The sequence below is a fragment of the Stegostoma tigrinum genome, chromosome 43 (genome assembly GCF_030684315.1).
Source record: "Stegostoma tigrinum isolate sSteTig4 chromosome 43, sSteTig4.hap1, whole genome shotgun sequence".
NCBI lineage: Eukaryota > Metazoa > Chordata > Chondrichthyes > Orectolobiformes > Stegostomatidae > Stegostoma > Stegostoma tigrinum.
Genome location: NC_081396.1, coordinates 3,161,922 through 3,183,667, shown reverse-complemented (window position 1 = coordinate 3,183,667; position 21,746 = coordinate 3,161,922). Strand labels below are relative to the sequence as shown.

The 21,746-nt window shown below is 44.7% G+C and overlaps 1 protein-coding gene and 1 long non-coding RNA gene across 7 annotated transcripts; one reads left to right on the top strand and one right to left on the bottom strand.

The window, feature by feature from the left end:
• Positions 1-4,720: 4,720 nt before the first annotated feature.
• On the bottom strand, positions 4,721-9,255 carry LOC125449122 (uncharacterized). Its single transcript, XR_007246835.2, has 2 exons — positions 8,205-9,255; positions 4,721-4,860 (listed from the first exon to the last, which is right to left on the bottom strand). It is a non-coding gene; the product is annotated as an uncharacterized LOC125449122 (long non-coding RNA).
• LOC125449097 (zinc finger protein 420-like) lies at positions 7,698-14,585 on the top strand. 6 transcript variants are annotated; one of them, XM_048524726.2, is made up of 3 exons: positions 7,698-7,983; positions 8,465-8,566; positions 12,046-14,585. In XM_048524726.2, exon 3 carries the CDS (start codon positions 12,496-12,498, stop codon positions 14,056-14,058), a length of 1,563 nt encoding a protein of 520 aa, XP_048380683.2. In that variant the 5' UTR covers positions 7,698-7,983; positions 8,465-8,566; positions 12,046-12,495; the 3' UTR covers positions 14,059-14,585. The 6 variants fall into 6 exon arrangements, with proteins under 6 accessions (XP_048380683.2, XP_048380681.2, XP_059497698.1 ...); XM_048524724.2 differs by having other exon boundaries at positions 11,843-14,585; XM_059641715.1 differs by lacking the exon at positions 7,698-7,983 and adding an exon at positions 8,077-8,370 and having other exon boundaries at positions 12,323-14,585.
• Positions 14,586-21,746: the final 7,161 nt, after the last annotated feature.

The following is a 21,746-nucleotide window of genomic DNA, read 5'->3' as shown; positions in this document are numbered from 1 at the left end:
ACCCAAACAAATTCATATTATCACTGCACGAAGACTACAAATACTCACACTCCAAATTATGGAACCAAAAATACTGAGTAGATTATTAAACACCTTCATACTAACAGATCAAAGCACATGCCACTATTTCAAAATCCAATTCTAAAATAAATTATACACAAATATATAAATTACATCACCATTGCTATGAGTCATCTGTTTTACAATTCCTGACAACAGGGATCTGAGAGCATAGGCCTCAGAAACCAGTACGTTGGTGCTCTGACTCAGTTCAAGGTTATTCACTGTATGATTCAAGAGATGTGCAAAGGTGCTCACTTATTTCCATACATGTTCATCGAGTTCTGCTTCAAGGAAATATGATCTCACCACAGGCTCAAGGTCACAGAAGTTGCTAAGCACTTCAAGCAATGTTATTGAGCCTGATCAAGCAGTGTGTACTATCTACAAGATGCACCGCAGAAATTCAGCAAAGATCCTCAGACAGTACCTTCCAAACCCACAACCAGTTCCACCCAGCAGGGCAAAAGGAACAGACATGGAATGCTACCATCTTCAAGTTCCCCTCCACCCACTCAGCATCCTGACTTGGAAAGATATTGTCATTTGTTCACTGCTGCTTTATCAAGATCCTGGAATGCCCTCCCTCATGGCATTGAGGGGCAAACCCCAGCACGTAGACTGCAACAGTTCAAGAAGGCAGCTCACCACCACATTCTCAAGGGCAACTCGAGATGGGCAAGAAACGCTAGCCATCCAGTGACACCCACATCCCACAAAACTGAGTAGAAAAATAAAACAACCGATTTTCCTTCATTCTTCATCTTGAAACTGAGAGATGTGGTGCTGTCGATTTGTGCAATTCATGCATGAACAGAGCAGCTGAGCCTGGGAGATTTGTTGGACAAAGCCTTTTTTTGATTATCTCCTTTGTTTGGAAATTGATGGTTTTCGTGTTTCCCTTTCACAGGATATGTGTTCCTCCCTCCAAACACATTTCTCAAATTCAGGATCACAGTTGGTGTTTTTAAAAAAGGACACTCAGTCTCAAAAATCAGTGTCACATCCAGAAATCTCAAACTCCAACCAGTTGTAGCTATGTTCACATCAGGACAAATAAATCTAATATTCTCAGATTGCAAAACTGGGAAGTGACAAACAGCAACAACTGCGGGGTCCAATTCTTTTCGAGGAAATGGGAATCACTGGTAATGGATAATGGTATACTGTATCCATTGTACCCAGTGTGGCTTCCTCTACATTGGGGAAACCAAGCGGAGGCTTGGGGACTGCTTTGCAGAACACCTCTGCTCAGTTCGCAATAAACAACTGCACCTCCCAGTCGCGAAACATTTCCACTCCCCCTCCCATTCTCTAGATGGCATGTCCATCATGGGCCTCCTGCAGTGCCACAATGATGCCACCCAAAGGTTGCAGGAACAGCAACTCATATTCTGCTTGGGAACCCTGCAGCCCAATGGTATCAATGTGGGCTTCATCAGCTTCAAAATCTCCCCTTCCCCCTCCGCATCCCAAAACCAGCCCAGTTCGTCCCCTCCCCCACTGTATCACACAACCAGCCCAGTTCATCCCCTTCCCACACTGCATCCCAAAACCAGCCCAGCCTGTCTCTGTCTCCCTCACCTGTTCTTCCTTTCACCCATCCCTTCCTCCCACCTCAAGCCGCACCTCCATTTCCTACCTACTAACCTCATCCCACCTCCTTGACCTGTCCGTCTTCCCTGGGCTGACCTATCCCCTCCCTACCTCCCCACCTATACTCTCCTCTCCACCTATCTTCTTTTCTCTCCATCTTCGGTCCGCCTCCCCCTCTCTCCCTATTTATTCCAGAACCCTCACCCCATCCCCCTCTCTGATGAAGGGTCTAGGCCTGAAACGTCAGCTTTTGTGCTCCTGAGATGCTGCTTGGCCTGCTATGTTCATCCAGCTTCACACTTTATTATCCTTTTATTACCAAGCAAGTACAAGCTGTGGAGGATCACTGTACTTAGCCTGGCAGAGAGCGCAGAGTCTCACAAACAATTCTCCCCGAGCAGCGAAAAGTCCCCGTTTTTTATACTTTACAAAAGACATAATACATAAAAAGATTTCACAATTTACAATGGCATGATACATAAAACAATTACTACAACAGACAAAAACAGCGTACCAAACAATTATTACATCAAGAACATAAAAAACTAGGGTATAGTATCGATTGCTAGTGAAGTAGCTGCTAATGGCAGGAGGCGATTTTGAGTTGTTGCCCGGGACAGATTGTGAATTCAAGTTGCCAGTGTGTCTGGCTAGAACAAAGTCAGTGCCCTGACCCCTTTGTCAGTGACAGAAGTTACATGCTTTAGAGGTTTCACACCTTTACAAATTTTCCCCACCTAACCCTATTTGAAACAGTTTAATTCTAATTTTAATTCAGTTAGGAAGCTTAAGACAGTGTCTGCATACCGATGTGTGGGAAGATGATGAGTTACAAAAGCTTTACACTGAATTCCTAGCTGGGCAGGAAGCTTCAGGGCAGTGCCTGCATATCTATGTGTAGGTAGATAAGAGTTTACTTCTATAAATTAAAGTCTCTGTATAGGAATCAAATGCAGTCAAAAAGACTTTAATTTATAGAAATATAGACATCAATGAGATGTTATCACATTAACATCTCAGTGCAATAAGAGTGGACGACTGCAGGAAATCTTTCCCACATGAAGTGTTGCTGAGCGATTTCTCTCCAGAATGAATTTAGTGGTGTCTCAACAAACTGGATGACTGAGGCCACCCCTGCCCAAACACAGAGCAAGTGAATTGCTTTTCCCAAGAGTGAATTCACCCATGTTCAACAAGTGCAGATGAATGTGTGATCTTCTTTCCACAGGACGTGCAGGTGAATTGTTTCTGCCCAGTGTGAATGCACTGGTGTGATCGAAGGCCAGATTAATGAGGGAATCTCTTGCCATGCACAGAACTGGTAAGGACCTTCTCCCCAGTGTGAAGTCGCCGATGGTATATTCAGGTGAAATGAAGAACGAACCTCTTAGCACAGTAACTGCAGCTAAATGGCCTCTCCTCAGTGTGAATCCGCTGGTGTAACATTAGGCAGGTTGTCTATGTAAATCCCTTCCCACATTCTGAGCAGATAAACTGACTCTCCGCAGTGCGAATTCATCCTTGTGACACAAGTTTTGCTGCCTGAGTGAATCGCTTCACATGCACAGAAACGTAAACAGCTTCTCCCCAGTGTGAATTCATCGATGGATTTCCAGTTGGGAAGGATAATTGAATCTTTTACCGCAGTCCTCACATTTCCACTTGTTCTCCATGGTGATGTTGTCTTTGTATCTCTTCAGGATGGACAATCAATTGAAGCCTTGACCACACACTGTTCACAGTGTCTTCCCATTGCAAATGTTTTTTTTCGATCTTCTTGACTGGTTTAAGTTCTTTTCTCAGGAAATTCACTGGAATGCCCTCACATGGGACGGGTACCAGAGTAAAGCTCTTTCCATTGACTGCTGACTAGAAGGCAATCACTCAGGTGTAAGTATCACTGGGTTCTCTTCATTCACACCGATGTTTGAAATAGTTTCCCACAGACAGAACAAACATTTCCCCTTCACACTTAGGTCGAGATGATTTGTATAAGGCAACCAGACCTTGGCAGAAAAGTTGATTTGTGTTTAATATCTCTGAAGCCTTTTCTTCCCATATCCTACACAAGGAGTTTACAAAAGTCATCACGGGTAGCGCAGCATAGAAATTCAGAATACAGTTCATGTTTGTAAAGAAGATTATTTTCTTTTCTTGCTCCCCAAATCAGTAAATCCTGGCTCCACCACCCGTCCTTTCTCTTTGGACTGAAATCCAAACCCATTTCCCCGTCTCTTTCCTCCAGGCCCAGTTTTCTCCCTCCCTCCCCTCTCCCTGAATTCAGTTCTCCAGCTCCTGTCTGCAGATGGATAATCAAATCAATGAGTTTGATTCAGGGTTGGGGTGTCTCCAGTGGGTGGTGGTAGTCAATCCTCTCCACCTGCCTCTCCCAGAATTTTCTTCCTGATCAGAGCTTCATTGATTTCCCCCCCAGAATGATGCTGTGGAAGCATCGGTGTTGGACTGGGGTGGGGAACATCAGATATCACATGGCACAAGTTATTGTCCAACAGGTTTATTTGAAAACACAAGCTATCGGAGTCGCAGTCCCTCATCAGGTGCGAGTTAGAGATGTAGTATCAGACACAGAATTTATGAGTGAAAGAACAAAGTTTCACACCATTGATGGGGGTATTCTAAACAAACTTAAGATGTTGTTAAATACTTCATCAGTTTAAAAGTTTTAATTGATTAGTATGTATATCTCAATCCCCAAATTCCTTTCAAGTCATGGTCCTGAGAGAACCTAACGATGAGCACCTTGCCAAGAGGGAAATATCTTCCACCCAGCTCATCCCCCTTTTAAAAAGCTTTTATCTTATGCTGTGGGTACCCTCATAATGCATTCCATTTAATCCTCCACCCCTTTTTTCACAATAGAAAGGACAATTTTCTAGCTCTTTTCAATTGCAAAGAAAAATTGCAATAGATTAAAAGCATTAACTCCTGTTTTTCTCTCCACTGATGCTGTTAGACCTTTTCAATAAAATAGCTCTCCATTTTTAAAGAGACTGGTTGATCAATAATTCTTTTTGTGAACAGTCATTTAAATAATTTCAGTCCATTTATGAAACAAAAACCGAATTTATTTCCTAAAGACACTTCAGAAGAAATCAGAGAAGATGATTCAGTTGAATTGATGTCTTGGATTCTCACTTGGATCTGTAAACTGAAATCTTCTTCTGTAGCTCAGAATGGACAATGCTAGAATGAAAGGCAATAGTGGGCTAAATTACATTAAATATAAAGCACTGAAACGCATGCAATTGAAAAAAGAAATGAAAGTAAGCCCTCTGACACTGACCATGACTGTACATATCAAGTCGTCCCTTGACTCTAGTTGTACTGTTATTTAACAACAGTTCCCTCATTTTCAAAATATCTTGAAGGTCCTTATGACGCACTTCCATCTTCTGCATTATCTTTCTCAGCATGTCAGTGAGAATCTGTTCTTTCACTTCTGCTGCCTTTTCTAAAATAATATGATTCCTGTTCAGCCCTGCACCCCATCATTTCACTTTCCAGCTCCCATGTGAGTTTGTAAGTAATGATTTGGTGCCATCAAGATGCCTAAGAGAACTGAAGAATGCTCACTGAACCTGAAACATTAACTCTGTTTTTTTCTCCACAGATGCTGCCAGATCTGCTGAATTTCTCCTTCAACGTCTGCTCCTGTTTCTGATTTCCAGCATTTACTGCTCTTTGGTTTGCTGTTAACTATTGAACTGGCCACTTCCTGCCTCAAGGTTCACTGCCCTCACTAAGGTCACCTCTCGGGCTCCCCCCCCCCCCCCCCCCCCCACATCGATCCAAGCTAGACAAATTGCCCTGCATTATTTCTCCTCAAAAAGTTCACCAAGCAAGCTACAGATTACCCATGAGCAAACACAATACATGCACAGACTTCCCCCATTGTTAATGGTATGCAGTTTGTTGCGGCTGTTTAGCTGGTTGAAGCCCTTTCCACACAGCTCCCACGGAGCACTCTCAATCAGGAGCAAAGGTCAAGTTGTTTTCTGGTGACAATGAAATTTGAAAAAAAAACAACTTATGAAGCATCAGAACTGTCAAATATTTCTCTTTCTAGATTCACAGGCCAATGGATTTCAAGTCCCAAGGAGTCAAATGGCAGTGCAAAACAAAATCATTAACATCAGAATCACTGTTAGTCCAGGATAGAGAGTCAGAACACACAATTCTAGTTTCAATCAAGTATTCTTTCCTCTCTTGTTCCCCAAAAATCTTGCGTGTTCCAACAGCTTTTCTCCATTTTCACACTGCTGTATCGGGTATGCACTCACTCCTCAAGGTGATTATTCATGCTGAGTGACAGACCCATATTTCCTGTAAACATGAAGATATTCGGTGGACTAAAATGAGCAATATGCAGAAAGTAATGAATGATGAGATGCGCGAGGAACGTGAAAAATAATTCTATTTTGTTGGCAGGCGACTATGACTGGACCACTGCCATTTTTATACTTATTCATTCAAAGGATGTGGATATAATTGTCTAGGCCAGCATTTACTACCTATCTGCTTCTGACAAGGTGGCTGTGAATTACGTTACGGTTGAAACAAAAACAATCAATAAATTGAAATCGAAATCTGATGGGCACCTAATGCATGTAAACTTGCAGGGCTACAAACATGCAGAGGAACAAATGAGAATGAGTGCATTGCTTTGGTACTGGTGTGGACTCGAGAGACATTTAGAACCAGCTAAACAGCCGCAACAAACTGCATACCATTAACAATGGGGAAAGTCTGTGCATGTATTGTGTTTGCTCATGGGTAATCTGTAGCTTTCTTGGTGGACGTTTTGAGGAGATGGTGTCCTGTGTCATAATGGCTTTCAGATTGTAAATGTATTATGTAGCCACATTATTCTATTACAAGACTAGAAACAAAGGTAATCGTACTATGTTTATAGATCTGGAAACAATGTTGAATATCTGTCATAATAACACAAGAAATATCTATAAGTTATGGTTCCCTTAAATATCAGCTTTTCCCTGAGTAAATCATTCTTTTAATTGTGAATATTCAGGAGAATGCCATCTTTTCAGCCAGACAGGAAAATGTGTCAAACTTAGACAGCAAAAGATGTCAGTGTCTGTAAGAAAGGCAGGAATAGGAACTAAAACAAAATCTGCACCTCCTGGATTCACTTTCTTTCCCTTCGATTGCTGCTCGTGAACAGTTGCCCCCCTCCCTCCCAAGACGGCGCACAGAGGAGATAGTTTCAGTGTGAAGCTCATTGTTTTCCAGTCACAGCAATGTCTGGAACAGAGAGTATCGTTAGCACTTTCAGATTCAAAGTTCAATGATATTCATATCCACTGGGTCGAGTGATTCTGTCAGATCTACAGATCAAGCTCGTTTAGAGAGCGACAGCTGCAGATACTGCAGTGCCCTGTACGAGATATTTGCCAAAGTCACGCCTAGAAGTGGAGACGATGGATTACGTCAAAATTTATTGGAAGGGGCACTTGAAGGAAATAAACTTGCAAGGCCGTCGGGCTTTAGAGGGTGGATACTACTAACTGGGTTATTCTAAATTTACAGCTCCTTAAATCCTGACCATCTCAGACAGAAATCCTTTCATTGTGAACATTTAGAAAGAGGCCAGCCTTATTGCCAGGCAAATGAATGTGGGAAGCTGAGAGAACAAATAATGACAATAACTTTAAGAGACACATATACACTTGATTAATCTTTCCAGTGTCCGTTGCCTCACTGGTTTCACTTCCTATACCTTCAATTGCTGTTAGTAAACAATTTCCTTCTTCTCACTACCTCCCAGAAAGAGAAAAGAAACGGACAACTAAAATGAAAAGAACGGGACATTGCTTTGTTCCTAGATGTTGCACACAACAGCTTATCCACTCCACTGGGCAACCACTGCGTAGTGACATCAGCGCCCGGGACGGGGAACGCCTGAAGCAGCCAATAGGAATCGGGAAACCAGTTGGTGACGTCACTTGGTTGCCGATCTGAGCGCAGGCACACGGAGCCCCGCCTCCACCCAGTTTCCTCCTCCCCCCCTTCACGGAGCCGAGGTTTCCAGGCCAACCGGCTGCCACCTCGGGCCAGAGCGAGAAGCCGCCCCTCCCCATTCTTCCGCGGTTGCTGCTCCAGAAAAGAAACAGATCGAGGCCGACGCCGTCCCTCGAGTGAGAGAGTACAGTTCCAACGGGTTGAATGGTCACCAACCCCTGTGCTCTGAGATGTTGAAGCTCATCGCAGGGCGGGGAGAGGGTGGATTCCACCATTCATCTCACAATGGGCCTCAGTGATTGACGGCAGCTCAGCTACCATTAAGAGGTGAATGGGCGGGGCTGGCGGACCACTCGGATGCGTATGGTCCTCTAACCAATCGGAGTGAGTGAGGGGCGGGGAGAGCAGGACGGCACGTGATCATTAATGTTTCCAGCGCCTGCGCAGCACTGTGACTGGTCACTCAATGAATGCAGGAGAATTAGAAGACAAAATGGAGTTAATCTGAACTGGGAGGCTTTAAACAGACCCCGTGTCAGCTACCATACCTGAATTTAGAAATTCCCGGTCCCGCGTTTGCAGCAAGTGGGAAAACGGCTGCAGGCTCAGGCGGTGATAGGCCTTTGGTTAACTGTGCCATCTTTCTTGGGGGCAAGATGCAGTTGTGAGCATGCGTAGTTTTCCTCCCGTGTCGGGGCGAGGTGATTCGAAAAGGTGCTTTCACACAACCAAACTGAAATCAAAAGAAATGCTTGTCCTTTCTAGATTTCTATCCTGAACTGACAGTGATTTTTCTTTTGTGAATTAGTTTTAGAAGAATTTGCAGACCTGGATCTCAAAACAATTTCTGACAATCAACAGAGTCGTCAGGATCTGAATAGCGTTGGCACTTAACTGTGGAAGGAAGAAGGTTTGTCTGTTCTGTCTATGGGAAAATATCTCTCTTGTAAATCGAAAAGGAGCAATATATTCAAACTTATAGTTGGATCACTGTTTGGGGAAGATGTTCAGTTCTGGGTCCTGCAACTGAGGGATATGTGCCTGAGAGGGGTACAGATTTACCCAAATAACACATCAGCTTTTTGAAAGAACTGTCGTATTTGGTCCCAATCACCCACTTCATGACTTTAACCGATACATTCCTCATTCTCAAATACCTGCAAACCTCTCTTTAAAATTCACGTGTACTTAAATTCTGGCACCCTATCAGGTGGAACATTCCGGAACCTAACAAAGATTCCGTTGGCCCTGAACCTACTGAAGTCTATGTTGAAGGTTATCACGTGCTGAATTGAAAGATGAGCTGCAATGAGGTTGAAGTCTGAGTAGGCGTGAGCAGACAGTTAAAATGACAAGGCTGCACTGCCAGTGCTGTAGAGTTGAGTGCTTTGATTCAACAAGTTTTGTGAGATAGGGAGAAGGTGAAGCTGAGAGATTGAGTGTGGTGCTCAGTCTCAGTTCAGAAGGTAATTTGGTCCCCATGGAAACAGCTAATTAGAAAGTGATACATGCAGAGAATTTTCTTAGTTTTAAAAAATATAACATTTAGCTTAAATACAGATAGAGCTTTCAATTGTGATGGAGGTGTTTGAAATGAGGCAAGATCCTTATCTCAATTAAATTCTGTCAAAGGAAGTAACTAGCTTAAATTGGGGAGAAGTCATGACAGGAGACCTTAGACCTGTGGTGTGCTCCTCTTGCACAATGTGGGAAATAAGGCATGCCTCCAGTGTCCCTGATAGGTTTGCGTGCAGAAGGTGTGTCCATCTGCAGCTGCTGGCTAATCGCATTTTGAGCTGGAGCTGTGGCTGACTCATTAAGGAGCATCCATGACGCTGAGAATGTTGTGGATGGCAAGAATCCCTGCAGTGTGGAAAGAGGCCATTTCAGCCCAACAAATCACACTGGTTCTTCAAAGTACATCCCACCCTGACACAGCCCCCTACACTATCCCTATAACCCTGCATTTCCCATGACTAATTCACCTAACTGTCACATCCCTGAACACTGTGTGTAATTAGTACAGCCAATCCATCTAACTCGCGCATATTTGGATTGTGGGAGGAAATCAGAGCAACTTGGTGGAAACAAAATGTTTCGATGATCATACAAACTTGGGAGGACTTGCAAAATCCACACAGATGCTTGTTTCAGTGTGGAATTGAACCCAGGTCACTGGCGCTGTGAGGCAATAGTGCTATTCACTGAGTAACCACGGTCCCACTGTTTTTCAAGGTGGTGAGAATTACATAGGCAAAAAACGAATGGGTGACCATCAGACAAAGTAAAAAGACTTCTGAAGGAAGTGCAGGAGACTTCAGTGGCTTCAAACAGCTATAATGCTTTGGATAGCAAGAACTGCAGATGCTGAAGTCAGAAATCAGCATGCAGCTGGAGGAACCCAGCAGGTCAGGCAGCATCAGTGGAGCAGGAAAGTTGATGCTGTCTGGCCTGCTGTTTCTCTCCAGCTCCACACTGTGTTATGATGCTTTGGATACTGTTAGGAGTGGTCGCAGGTGGCCTTTCAAGGTAAATCCGTCAGAGCCAAGCTCATGACGCCGCATGGTCTGCTGCATAAAACGGGAGGAAAACGAATGTCAGGGCTGGAGTGACAGGATTCAAAATAGTAAGTGCTACAATTTGACATGAATCCAGGATGATACTTTGCCTCCCTGGTGCCAGAATGAAGGATGTCGTGGAGTGGCTGCAGGACATTCTGAGCTGGAGAGTGAACAGCTGGTGATCTTGGTTCACATAGGTAGCAACAACATAGCTAAACAAATGGATCACGGCCTGAAAGCTGAATATGAAATGATAGAAAATACATTAAAACACAGAACCTCAAATGTCATGATGTCAGACTTACTCCCAGTCACACATGCTAGTGAAAGCAGGAATAAGAGGATAGGCCAGATAAATGTGTGGCTGACGAAATGGTGTACCTGAGAAGGGTTTATATTCCTGAGGCACTCGGACTGTTTCTGTGGAAGTTGGGACCTGTATAAGCCGGAGCTGTGACACATTTCCTCTTGCACCATGTGCTAGTTACGTTGATGATTTTTAAATTATGGGAAGGGAATGGGAACCAAAGCGTAGTCTTAGATGGATTAGATTTAGTTTGGGAAATGAGAGGTAGAATATTAGTTAGTGATGCAGTCAGTGTTTCAGAAAGACAAAACAAAGGAGGATTAAATGAGCATGGGGTCTCTCTTCGCACATTGCAGGAATCAATCTGGTGAGCCTTCTTTACCCTTGCTTAAGAGCCAGGGCATCCTTCCTTGGGAGAGGAGAACAAAGATGCACCCAATTCTCCAGGTGTGGGCTCACCAAAGCCCTTAGAGAAAGATATCCCTTGAATCCTCTCATGATGAAGGCCTACATATCATTTGCATTCTTCCCTGCCTACCTCTTGTGACTGCTTACGTATAGTCACAGAGAAACACAGAACAAAATGGGGTCAGAGCCGCGGATGTACAATTGTTGAACACAATGTCCCCATCGTGTTGTTGCAGGTTATCAAGCAGCTATTTGCTCTAGACCCAACATGTAACCTATATTGTGGTGCTTTGTATGATCATCGAAACATTTCTTCAAGGTTGCAGTGGTTTCTGCATCTGTCCCCGTTTCAGATGCTGCAAGTCCTGCTGAATGTCTCCAGCCTTTTCTGATTTTATTTTGGATTTCCACCATTTTGCTGAAAACAGAGTGGTAGCCAGAACGACCAATCCAGCTTGTCAATGCTGACCAGATATTGAAAATAAATCAAGTTCCATTTGCCTCATATCTCTCTAAACTCCTCCTATTCATGTATCCATGCAGATGCCTTTTAAATGCTGTAACTGTACCTGTCTCCACTACCACCTCTAGTAGCTTGTTTCATACACATATAACCCTCTGTGTGTAATCGTTGCTGCTTAGGTCCCTTTTAAATGTTTCACCTTTCAACTATATCCACTAGTTCGGAACTTGCCTATCCTCGTTAAAAGACATTGGCAATTCAGCCTATCCATATTCCTCATGATTTTGTAAACCTCAGTAAGATCATTCCTCGACTTCCACCACTCCAGGGAAGAAAAGCCCTTACCTGTTCAGCTTCCCCATGTGGTTCAACTGTCCAACCCCAGCAACAACTTTGTAAATCTTTTCTAAGTACTTTTCAAGTTTAACAGCATCTTTCCTACAACAGGGACACCAGAACTGAACACAGTCTTCCAAAGTTGGCCTAACCAATGTCTAATACAGCGGCAACATGACCTCCCACCTCTCTGATATTCAATGTGCTGACCAAGAACAGCAAGCATTGCAAATGCCTTCTTCACCACCCTGTCTACCTGCAACTCCACTTTAAAGGAACTATGCAATTGTTCTTACCCTTTAATCTCTCCACAGGGCTATGGGGAGAAAACAGGAACAGGATTAAGTTCGAGATCTATAAAATGCCTCTGCTTCCTGCCAGGCTCTTCCACCTCTTTCTCTTTCTGTGGTTTTGTGCAAACACTGACTGGTTCCCTTCTCTGAAGGAGATTTATAAACCAGTTCAGTTTTGATGATAATCCAGCAGTTTCCTTCAGTGTCATCTCCACAACTGACCGGATTAATTGTGCTTAGTTACACAATCTGTGAGCCCTTGTGGTTTCTCCTAATATATCGGATTTCTGTTTGAAAGGTTGACTTGCAATCGGAAGGAGACTTAAAACACAACTATGTCCGGATCTGACAGTCACTCTGTTTACATAAGCTAATCATCTCAGGACTTTGAACATCCAGGAAAAAAGCACTGTTCACACTAAGAAACACATATTGTCTATGTGTTAAAGAGTCTACGAAGATTCATCTGAAATGTCCAAACGCCAACACAGTCATCCTAGGGAGAGACTATGGAAATGTGAGGATTGTGGGAAGGGATTCCTTTACCCATGTGAGCTGAAAACTCACCGACGCAGCCACACTGGGGAGAAGCCATTCACCTGCTCCAATTGTGGGATGGCATTTACTCGGTCATCCAACCTGCGGATACACCAGCGGGTTCACACTGGGGAGAAACCTTTCACCTGCTCAGTTTGTGGGAGAGCATTCGCTCAGTCAGCCAGCCTGCTGATACACCAGCGAGTTCACACTGGGGAGAGACCATTTACCTGTTCTCAATGTGGGAAAGGATTCACTCGCTGTTCGAAACTACTGGAACACCAGCGTGTTCACAATGGAGAGAGACCATTCACCTGCTCTGATTGTGGGAAGGGATTCACTCACTCATCTAAACTGCTGGAACACCGGGTGGTTCACACTGGAGAGAGACCATTCACCTGCTCAGTGTGTGGGAAAGGATTCACTCGATCATCTAACCTGCAGATACACCAGCGAGTTCACACTGGGGAGAGACCATTCAGCTGCTCGATGTGTGGGAAAGGATTCACTCGATCATCCAAACTGCTAGAACATCAGCGAGTTCACACCGGAGAGCGACCATTCATCTGCTCAGTGTGTGGGAAAGGATTCACTCAGTCATCCAGCCTGCGGCTACACCAGCGAGTACACGCTGGGGAGAGAGCATTCACATGCTCCCTGTGTGGGAAGGGATTCACTCATTCATCTAAACTGCTGGAACATCAACAAGCTCACGCTGGGAAGAGACCATTCACCTGCTCAATGTGTGGGAAAGCTTTCGCTCAGTCAGCCAGCCTGCGGATACACCAGCGAGTACACAGTGGCGAGAGAGCATTCACCCATTCTGAATGTGGAAAAGCATTTGTTTGCCCGTCTGAACTGCTGGAACACCAGGGAGCTCACACCGGGAAGAAACCATTCACTTGTTCTGAATGTGGAAAAGGATTTACTCACTCATGTCGACTGCTGGAACATCAGCGACTTCACACTGGAGAGAGACCATTCATCTGTACTGAATGTGGAAAAGGATTTAATCGCTCATCTAATCTGCTGCGACACCAGCGAGTTCACACTGGGGAGAGACCATTCGCCTGTTCTGAATGTGGAAAAGCATTCAATTGCTCATCTAAACTGCTGAAACACCAGCGAGTTCACACTGGGGAGAGACCATTTGCCTGTTCTGAATGTGAAAAAGCATTCAGTTGCTCATCTAAACTGCTGATACACCAGAGAGTACATAGCGGAGAGAAACCATTCACCTGCTCCGATTGTGGGAAGGGATTTGCTCAATCATCCAACTTGCTGAGGCACCAGCGAGTACACACTGGGGAGAAGCCATTCGCCTGCTCTGATTGTGGGAAAGCATTCGCTCAGTCAACAATCCTGCTAATACACCAGCGAATTCACATGAGCGAGAAACCATTCAACTGCTCCAATTGTGGCAAGGGATTTACTCAATTATCTGACCTGCACAGACACCAGCGAGTTCATGCTGGGGAGAAACATTCACTCAGTTAACTCACCTGCTGATAAACCAGCCTGTTCACTCTGTGGAGAGACTTTTTGCTTGTTTCTGCACATGGGAGGGAATTTCAAACTGTTAGCACACCAGTGAAATGACAATGGATGGATCCTGTTCACGTGCTCCATTTGTGAGAAAAGGCTTTGCTGTTTGTTAACACACCAGGAAATTCACAAAGAACCACAGGTGAAGGGTTTTCCTCTTACTTACACCAAAGAAGGAACCTTGATCACTGAGCTGTTGTATTAATGTCATCAAACCTTGCTGTGTTCAAGGTGCTGATACAGAGGATAAAATGTTGATACATTGTGTATCAGTAGGATAGATTTTGAGACTGATATTTTCAATGTTAATGAACACATTTATGTTGGATAAAGAGTGTCATCTGCATCAGGATTGGTTAAACAACAACGAGTTCTCCAGGAACTGTCAGTGTTGCATTTTGATGCGATTGTTATCTATGTCCAAAGCACGCTTTCTGGCCCTATTTATGACGTTTGTAAACCCCACAGGTTCATCTACCTATTTGGAATAAAAATAATACAAATGAGCTTTTTGTTCAAACTAAATTGCATCGAGTCTTTTTCTTGTCTCTAAGGCAGTCAGAATGAGGCAATCAGAACCCTTCACGTGAGCAGTTGAGAGAAGGCACATCCAGAGAGAACCTGAAATGCTGGGAATTTAGTCACAAGTGCTGATGCGGCGCTTGGTTTGACATGGTTGAATGGCATTGATATTAATGCTAAGAATTTGAGCAAGGCGGATGAGTTGAGGATATAAATTGACAATGGGATATGATGATATTGCTGTCACTGACACATGGTTGACAGAGAGGCAGAATTGGAAGCTCAATATGCTCAGCTACAGGATCTTCACACAAGACAGCGAAGGAGGCAAAAGAGGAGGAGGGGTCACAATAATGTCTTGAACTGATGACAGCAATAAGGAGCGATCACATCTTAGAAAACTCCTTCAATAAACCAGTATGCGTAGAACAAGTAGCGGTGGTAAGAAGGCAAATTTTAAGGAAGGGTGTAATAAATAGGGTTGAGATAGTGGGATTTGAATTTCCCCAATAGCAACTGTGATGTTGTGTGAAAGGTTTAGAGGAACAGTTAAAATAGATCCAGGTCAGCTTTTGAAACCAGTATATCAAAGTCCCAACAGGAAGGGGGCAGGGGGTTGCTGGACTTAACTCTGGGTGACAAAGGCTGACAAGTGGTGAAGGATCAGTGGGCGGGGATTTTGCAGACAGTTATCATAACTCTTAACGAGATTCAAAATTATTATGGAAAAGGATGGGTCTCACCCACGCCTTCCACCTCCTCCAAGACTTCCACTTCCCTGGTCCCAACACCTCTTCACTATTGACATCCAATCCCTGTACACTTGTAACCCCCACGCAGATGGCATAAAAGCCCTCTGCTTCTTCCTCTCCAGCAAACTCAACCGGTGCCCCCCACCCCAACTGACACCCTCCCACTTCACTGAAGTCTTCCTTACCCTTAACTTCTCCCTGAACACCTTCCACTTCCTACAGACTAACGGGGTGGCCATGGGCCTAAGTTATACCTGCTTCTTCATAGAATATGTGGAACAGCCCCTTTTCCATTACTACATTGGCACTATATCCCACTTCTTCCTCTGCTACATCGATGACTGTATCGGTGCTGCCTTGTGCTCCCACAAGGAGCTTGAACAGTTCATCAATTTTACTAGTGCCTTTCACCCCAACCTCAAAGTCACCTGGACCATCTCCAATACTTCCCCCTCCTTCCTGGACCTCTTTGTCTCCATCTCTGTTGACTGCCTCGAAACTGACATCTATTTCAAGCCCACCGACTCCCACAGCTACCTACACGTCTCCTCTCACCTTCCTGCCAAAATGTGATCTCCTGCTCCCAATTCCTCTGCCTCCACCACGTCAACTCCCAAGATGGGGTATTCCACTCCTGCACATTGCAAATGTTGTCCCATTTCAAGGACTGTAACTTCTCCCTACCAGTGATCAACAATGCCCTCAACCACGTCTTCCTGCACCTCTGCCCTCACATCCCCTCCCCCAAACAAAAATAAAGGCAGAATCCACTTTGTCCTCATAAATCACTCCACCAACCTCCTCATCCAGTGTATCATTCTCCAGCACTGCTGCCACCTAAAATCTGACCCCACAACAAAACGTATATTTCCCTCCCCACCCCATCTGCCTTTCTTAGGGATGCTCTCTCCAGGACTTCCTCGTCCGCTCCATTCTCCCCACTAACACCACCACACCCAGCCCCTTTTCCTGCAGCTATCTGTCCCTACACCTCTTTGATAACCCCATCTCATGTGGCCTCCTCTACATCAGAGAGACCAAGTGGAGACACGGAGACCATTTTGTACAGCATCTGTGCTCTATTTCCGACAAACGACAACATGTTCCGGTTGTGAACCATTTTAACTACCCTCCCGCTCCCTGGATGACATGTCCATCCTGGGCTCCTCCAGGGTCACAATGATGCTATCCAGAAAGTGGAGGAACAGCACCTCATATTCTACCTTGGGAGCCGACAGCCCAAAGGCCTTAACACGGATTTCACCAGTTTTAAAATCTCCCCACCCGCCCCCGGCCGCATTCCATGATCAACCCTCCCTCAGGTTTTGTAGTAGATCTGTAGCTCAGGTTGAGGCGAATACCCTCCCTCTCATCTCTGCATCCCTGACCCGACACAACATGTCTATCTTCTCTCCTGCCTATCTGCCCATCCCACCTCACTGATCAATCCCCACCACTCCTTACCTGCACTCACTTGTCAACATCCCACCTAACTTGCCCAGCCCTACCTCTCTTCACTATTTATTTCTGAGCTCCCTTCCCCCTCCCCATTTCTGAAGAAGGGTCCTGACCCGAAACAGCAACGTTCCTGCTCATCTGATACTGCCTGGCCCACTGTGTTCCACCAGCTCCACATGGTGTTACCTCCCTTTTTCTGCCCTGTGAAACTGATTTCAAAGAGAAAAACAGGAATGAGAGGGAGAACTCACAAAAAAAAACACATATACAAGTTATGAAATTGTGCTGAATGAATCTGGTCATTTGTGGGGATAGCTGGAGGAGAAAGTGACCACAAAAGTTGCCAAACTGGTGTAAAAACCCAACTGTTTCACTAATGTCCTTCAGGGAGGAGAACCTGTCACCGAGCCTGGCCCTGCACAAGTCTCTGGCTTCTTTGAAGAAGGGAAGAGGAGAGAGAGAGATGAAGATAGAAGCAGCAGGGAACAATGGAATGGGGATTTATATTTCCAGAACACAACCAGAGCTTTGAAAGAATCTCCCAGATCTTCACCTTCCGTCTCCTGGAGGGGCTAAATCAACAGCTGGATGTGAACACCATTCCCTCCAAGTTCCATTTACCTCACACACCATCCCCACTTGTCAGACATCAAGATTAGATGAACAGACCCTTCATCCAATCAAATACTAAGGAAAACTGGCATCATTGTCTTCAGTCCCAGCCACAACGCCACTCCCTCACCACCAACTCAATCCCTCTCGCCTGGTGACTGAGCTTCTTCACGACCGGGATATCATATTTCACTGGAAGATGAGCTTCCAACCCCCACTCGACCCCACCTCACAATGTGCCGAGATCTCTGTTCCCCTCTAATTCTGGCTCACGACAGTCCTGATTTTATATCCCATCATATTTGCTGAATATGCCTTCAGCTGACAAGGCCAGAAGCTCTGGAATTTCCTCGCTAACACTTTCTGCCCCTCAACCTCACTTTCCTCTTTTAGGATACTTGTTAGCATCTAGCTCTTTGAACAGTTGCTTAGTTTCTGCCCAAACATCTCATTGCATCACCATATGTTGAATGTTGCTTCTAACATTCCTCTGAAGTTCCATATAATAGTCTGGCATTTAACAAGTACCCTGATAAATACAAGTGGATACACATTGTTGTTCATTTATCATCGGTGCATGAATAAGCTGCAGCTCCTCACCTCATAGCACTGGACTGTCTGTGATCCTAGACTGAGGTCTTTGTGCAACTCCTACATTTCCACATTTTCCCCATGGTGTATGTGCGCTGTCTCTCTCCAGGTTGCATGAGTGGTTGAAGTTTCATCCACACAGACTGTGTGAATGATGTGATGTAGTAATTGGTTAAAGCTCTTTCCACAGTCAGTGCACTGGAACACTCAGGTACGTTCATGTCCCAGTATTTTTCCAGACACCCTAATGTTTGAAATCTTTTCCCACAGACACAACACCCAGAAAAACATTCTCCTTCCACATTCAAAGGTTGGTGGTATTCCGATAAATCAGTGAACCTGTTAGATCTTAATTAATGATTGGTTTGAGATTCCTGTCTGCTAATCATCACCCTCCAAAACATATCTCATTCTGAACCTTGGATAATAATTGTCAGCATTAGTTTCACTATCAGTCCAGGATACATATTAAGAAATTACTATTCTAGTTTTGATGGAAAATTCTTGCCCCTGTCAAAATTGTCGAACTTGTGGTTCAATTAAACTCAGGCAAAATCAGCAACAATGACTCGACAAATGTAACAGGAATTTTTCAAAATAAATCTGAAAGTTGGCCCCACTGTCTGTGCCCTGCAGTGCCCATTAGTTATGAAAGGTGCTGGTAGAATTGTAGAAATATGGAATCGTACGAGTAGACACTGCATGTTGTCTCTACTGAGAGAGGCACAGACCAGGAAGGAGGTTGGCAGCTGGAGTGAGCCCCACTTTCTTGGAGATCATCTATCCTAAATTGACGGACTGAAGCTTCAGTGGAAGAACGTCTGACTTGCGCAGACCCCTCCGCACGGGTCTATCAAACATCAGGAGTGTGGGGCTGAGATGCAACCAATGCTGATCCAAGCAGCGATGCTCACATCCCATGAATGAACATATGGAGAAATCTGAACCCCGTTCAGCCGCGCCTGGCTTTTCAAATCCCCATCCTTGGTTTCAAACTCCTCCGAGATCTTCCCTCCCTATTTCCACACGCTCCATCGTACCCCACAGTCGGAGCAAAGCTCAATCCTCCCACAGTCAAAGGCTGATCATATTCACCTTCTGATCCATCAAATGACTGTTTTAGATCATGGCCCAGTTCTTCTCTCGAAACATAATTCACAAACCCTGGGTTATTACATTACCTGGAGGAAAATGAAGGGTTACAAAATGTTGCTCCCTTCTCCCAAGTGCCGTCCAGCCCAGGAGCAGTGCAGGCTCGCTATCCAGAGAATGCACAGAACAGCCGCTGCCCAGCATTTAGGTCGATCAGTCTCTTTTTGGAGCAGCAGCCACCAAAGGGAGGGGGAGCTAACCGAGCAGCTTCGTGGTCTGTTCTGAGCCGACAGCCACTTGCCCTGGAAACCTTGACTCAAGGGGCGGGGGAAGGGAAGCAGTGGGTGAGGGACCGGGCTCTGGTGCCCGCGCTCCGCGTTCTCAGCCTGCAACCTGAGGCTGTCACCGCCGAGCACAGCGATTCCGATTGGCTGTTTCACGCACACCGCCGCCCCCCCCTCCCCCAACCAGCGATGGTGGACAAGGCAATGCAGAAGAGAGAGCAAGAACTACAGATGGAGTCAGAGATGACACAGTACGGAGCTGGAGGAACACAGCAGGCCAGGCACCATCAGAGGAGCAGGAAATTTGATGTTTCGGGTCGGAACGCTTGTTCCTTCCCTCTGCATTTCTAAAGGTCCCGACCCGAAACGTCAACTTTCCTGCTCCTCTGGTGCTGCCTGGATCGCTGTGTTCCTCCAGCTCCACACAGTGTCATCACAATGCAGAAGTTGTCCAACGAACTTAAGAATGAAACTTCCTCCTTTTTGCAACAGTTGGGAGTAACGTCTCCCCCTTTCCATTTCTTTTCTCATCCTGGAAGGGAGAGGGGAGTGCTTTTCACATGCAGCATCTGATGGAAGAGGAATTGAATCCAGGGAGGGAGCATGCTCTGGAAATGTTGGTTCAGGTATGTTTTGAACTCTCAGCTTCAAACATTTATTTGCCTGCCTCAAAGGGTGGCCTTTTTCCTCGTGTTCACATTATAGGATTTCTATCACAGGTGGTCAGAATTTACCGGGCAGAAGATTATAAGTATTGCACTGATATAAAACAGGTAATGCCTTACATAACATTTATACATGCATATACAATTAGGCTCAGGCCAGCATGAAAAAAATCATGTCTGTGTGTCCTGGACAGCAAGCACTCAGCAATAAAACTGAAACAAAAAAACTGCAGATGCAGGAAATCAAAAACAAAACAGAAATTGCTGGAAAAGCTCAGCAGGTCTGGCAGCATTTGTGGAAAGAAATCAGAGTTAACATTTTGGATCCAGTGACCACTCCTCACAACTGAGCAGTGATCCGTTGAACAACAAGACTTTCCACCTTGAGGAGGATGAGTTACAGTCGTGTTTGAAGGAAGGCAGAGTATGTGGAAAGGTGACTTCCGATTTTTGGAATTAAAAGAAAATCTCACATTGAACTTGGAATTGTCTGTTTTGAACAATTACTCTGCACTGGTAGCAACAGCTTTTTACACCTCCTTTCAGATGACATTGCAAGGGAAGGAATTGCAGGCAGAAATCTCAAAGCTATCATATTTTGCACCTTGTAAAATAGGATTTGTATACTTGCTACAGGAGGCCATGTTAACGGAGTTAGCAGAAAATGCACTGTTTAATTTGCAATTAAGTCTCAACTTTATTTTCTTTTCTTCATAACTTGGAGCACCATGCATTAGAAGCTGTCTGTTCAGGGATCGTGGGACAACTGTAAAACGAGCAGCATTTGGGCAAAATTGTTTCACGTCCAATATCCCTATTTACAAACTAGCACTGCGTTGCCGAGCATGCTGCTGGAGTTAAAAAGGAATAAGCTTCTTTCCTTGGCTGGTTTTGCAACCACTAACCTTTCAGCAATAGCCAAATGCAATGACCAATTATCCTGTTCAAGCATGTCACTTCATACTGATCCAGACTGAATTTCATTCACCATTGATCAGCCCATTGGACCAGCTTGTGTATATCTTCCAGTGTAGGCTAAGGCTATCCTCCCCTTGATCATCCATTTTTTTTGTATCATCTGCAAACTAAGTGATAATCCTACAACATTCAAGTACAAGTCATTTACATAAACCATAAACAGCAAGGGTCCAACATTGACCACTATGGGACCCCACTGCCCACAGAATTCTGGTCAGGAAAAATAAAACACCGCTTAACCATCATAATCTATTTCCTGACCATCAGCCGATTGTGGATCCAGTTTGCCAATTTTCAATAAATTCCATGGTGTCTTCCCTTTGTTATCAGTTTCCTATGCAGGACTTGTCAAAGGCAGGCAGACGTCTGAACAGACTAGGTCAAAAATATTGCCCTCACTGACACTTCTGGACATCTCAACAAAAAAAATTGAATCAACCTTAAGAAGTGTCATCTGATTCTTCATGATTAACCCCTGCCTCTTGACATGCAAATTATTTCTGTCCCTCACAATTACTTCCAATTACCACCAACGTGAGACTGACCGGCCAGTTGTTTCTTGGTTTATTCTTTTCTCCATTCGAGAGTAAAAGTACCACGGGATGTGGGTCAGAGGGGTCAATGGGCCGAGGACTAGCAGATGGAGTTTAATTTAGATAAACGCGAGGTGCTGCCATTTGGAAAGA